General features: G+C 47.7%; 1 protein-coding gene across 1 annotated transcript in view; it reads right to left on the bottom strand.

The window, feature by feature from the left end:
- Nucleotides 1-711: 711 nt before the first annotated feature.
- Nucleotides 712-2015, bottom strand: part of SNRNP40 (small nuclear ribonucleoprotein 40kDa (U5)) — a 10718-nt gene continuing 9414 nt past the window's right edge. Inside the window, exon 9 of the mRNA XM_010288247.1 lies at nucleotides 712-1153. Within this exon, the coding sequence (XP_010286549.1) occupies nucleotides 1104-1153 (50 nt within the window). The 3' untranslated portion in view covers nucleotides 712-1103. The remainder of the gene's footprint in view (nucleotides 1154-2015) is intronic.

Raw genomic sequence — 2015 nt, 5'->3', positions numbered from 1 at the left:
CTGAGGTGGACACATTCAGAAGAGAAATGCAACACATACTCTTCACAGAAGCTGATTAACATCAGACAACGACCTGTAGCATGGGGAACCCTCCTTGCATGTTTTCACAAAGACCAGCCAAGGCTGAGCCGAGGGCTTGAGGCTGGTTTCAGCCTTGGCCAAAAAAGCCAGTGCAGACCATTCGCTGCTGGCCTAAAGCCTGGGGCTGAGGGGTTCAGGGCTGTAGGGCAAGATCTGACAGAAGCATCCCCATAAACCTCCCCCTCCGACGCCGAGTCAGGGCGTAGGCACCCTTGCGTTGTCCCAGCAGTCGGCCACAGTCTATGAGGTACGGATCTAACCTGCTCGAGGACCTGCCACCACCTCGTACCCGCCTCCTGCCAGCCCGGTCAGGGAGAGGGGACATGCAGCCAGCCCGGTTCCCCCACTGCTGAGCACTGAATAACGCTGCGCCTGTCACAGAAGACTCACCCCCTTTACATTTATTTATGGCAGGAGGTTGGATTTTAGTCAAATCCTGAAAATAGGATTCAGCAGTAGCCCAATAATTATTTCAAGTGTGGTCTTTTTTACTGCCATGAATAAAAAATAAAGCTGCTCTTCTGAAGCAAACGTCTATGGTTTTCCCAGGTTATATACGACTGAGGGCCTTGATTTAGTATTGTACAATAGAAAAGTAAAACAGAACAATAAATCCCATTCACACAGTTCTTGTAAAAAGCTATCTATTTCAGTTTTGACCGTATAAAAAAAACAACAAGAGAAACTGGACAGAGAATATACAAGCCACATATGGAATTTAAACAAATTTTACCAATTTCAAGCAGTCTGGGTTTGGGTTTAATAGTTGGTGGTACAGCCAAAACGAAAACCTTTTCAATTCCAAATTTTCCTTCCTCCCCAAAGACGAGGGGGTGGAAAAAAGCTGTACAGCGAGACCAGGCAGACAGTGCAGCCTGCGCGAGGGAGGCTTGTCTCATCAAGCTGCTTCAACATTTTCCCACTGCCACAAGTGTGAGGGGGGCTGGCACCGGTGAGAAGTCAATCCGACTCTGTAAACCAAGGATCGCGAGGGCACGAATCCCACCGTCTCCTCGCTGGCTTCACTGGATCTCCCCCATATACAGTCTTTTGTCACTGGACGCGGAGAGTACTGAGGGAGAGAGGGGGAAGGGAGGAATATGAAAATTAAACACAACAGTTTGAGACCTCCACTAACAACACACCATTTGGATAGAGCCACTCATTTCACTGGCTGTAAGTGACCTAGAAAGCCAAATTTCATTTGCTCCCCAAAAACACTTCATGGAATTACTACTCTGACACCTAATCACACGCCGTGCATCGTGGCTGCTATTCTCCTGTCCCAAGGCAGGCATAATGGCGTACTGTCTGTAACGTTTCAAGCATTAAAATGGTAGAGAGAGGCATATAAACATGCTGTTAACGCTCTCAAGCATCCTGACGCGTTATTTTCATTGCAAGGGGCGTTCAGATTGAAACCGGGTACTGCTGTCCGGACTGCATGCCGCTAGAGGGCACAGGCTGGCCAGGAAAGCCTCGCCGGGACGATAATATTTTATCAGAACAAAATGCAGCTGGCACCCAACACACCACTGAACCACCTTCACTCCGAAAAGGCTGTTCAGGAGATTCAAGGCACAAGCGTTGAAGGAATATGACAGTCCCGCACCAGAAGTGCTGTTCTTGCTACTGACAATGGTTTCACTTGAGTCCAGGAGAGATCTGGAGGATTTCTACATGAACTTGCAGACTGGTGTCTGTCATCTTGCCGCATTTTGGCTCTCCGTACACCCTCCCGTGCAGACAAATATCGTGGAGTGGGTGCAGCAATTTACAACATTAACGTTCCCAGTTGTTAATAGAAATCAATTGCGTAACTCACATGCAACACCCAGATAGGTTTTTAATTTTTATTTTAAGCTGCATGATTGATTCACAAAGAGCAGCTCAGCAGAATACAATTGCAAACAATCCACTCCAAACCGGAGAGG

The sequence above is a fragment of the Phaethon lepturus genome, unplaced genomic scaffold (genome assembly GCF_000687285.1).
Source record: "Phaethon lepturus isolate BGI_N335 unplaced genomic scaffold, ASM68728v1 scaffold27415, whole genome shotgun sequence".
Classification (NCBI taxonomy): domain Eukaryota; kingdom Metazoa; phylum Chordata; class Aves; order Phaethontiformes; family Phaethontidae; genus Phaethon; species Phaethon lepturus.
The sequence above is the reverse complement of the archived record's forward strand: the minus strand, read 5'-3'. Positions and strand labels throughout refer to the sequence as shown.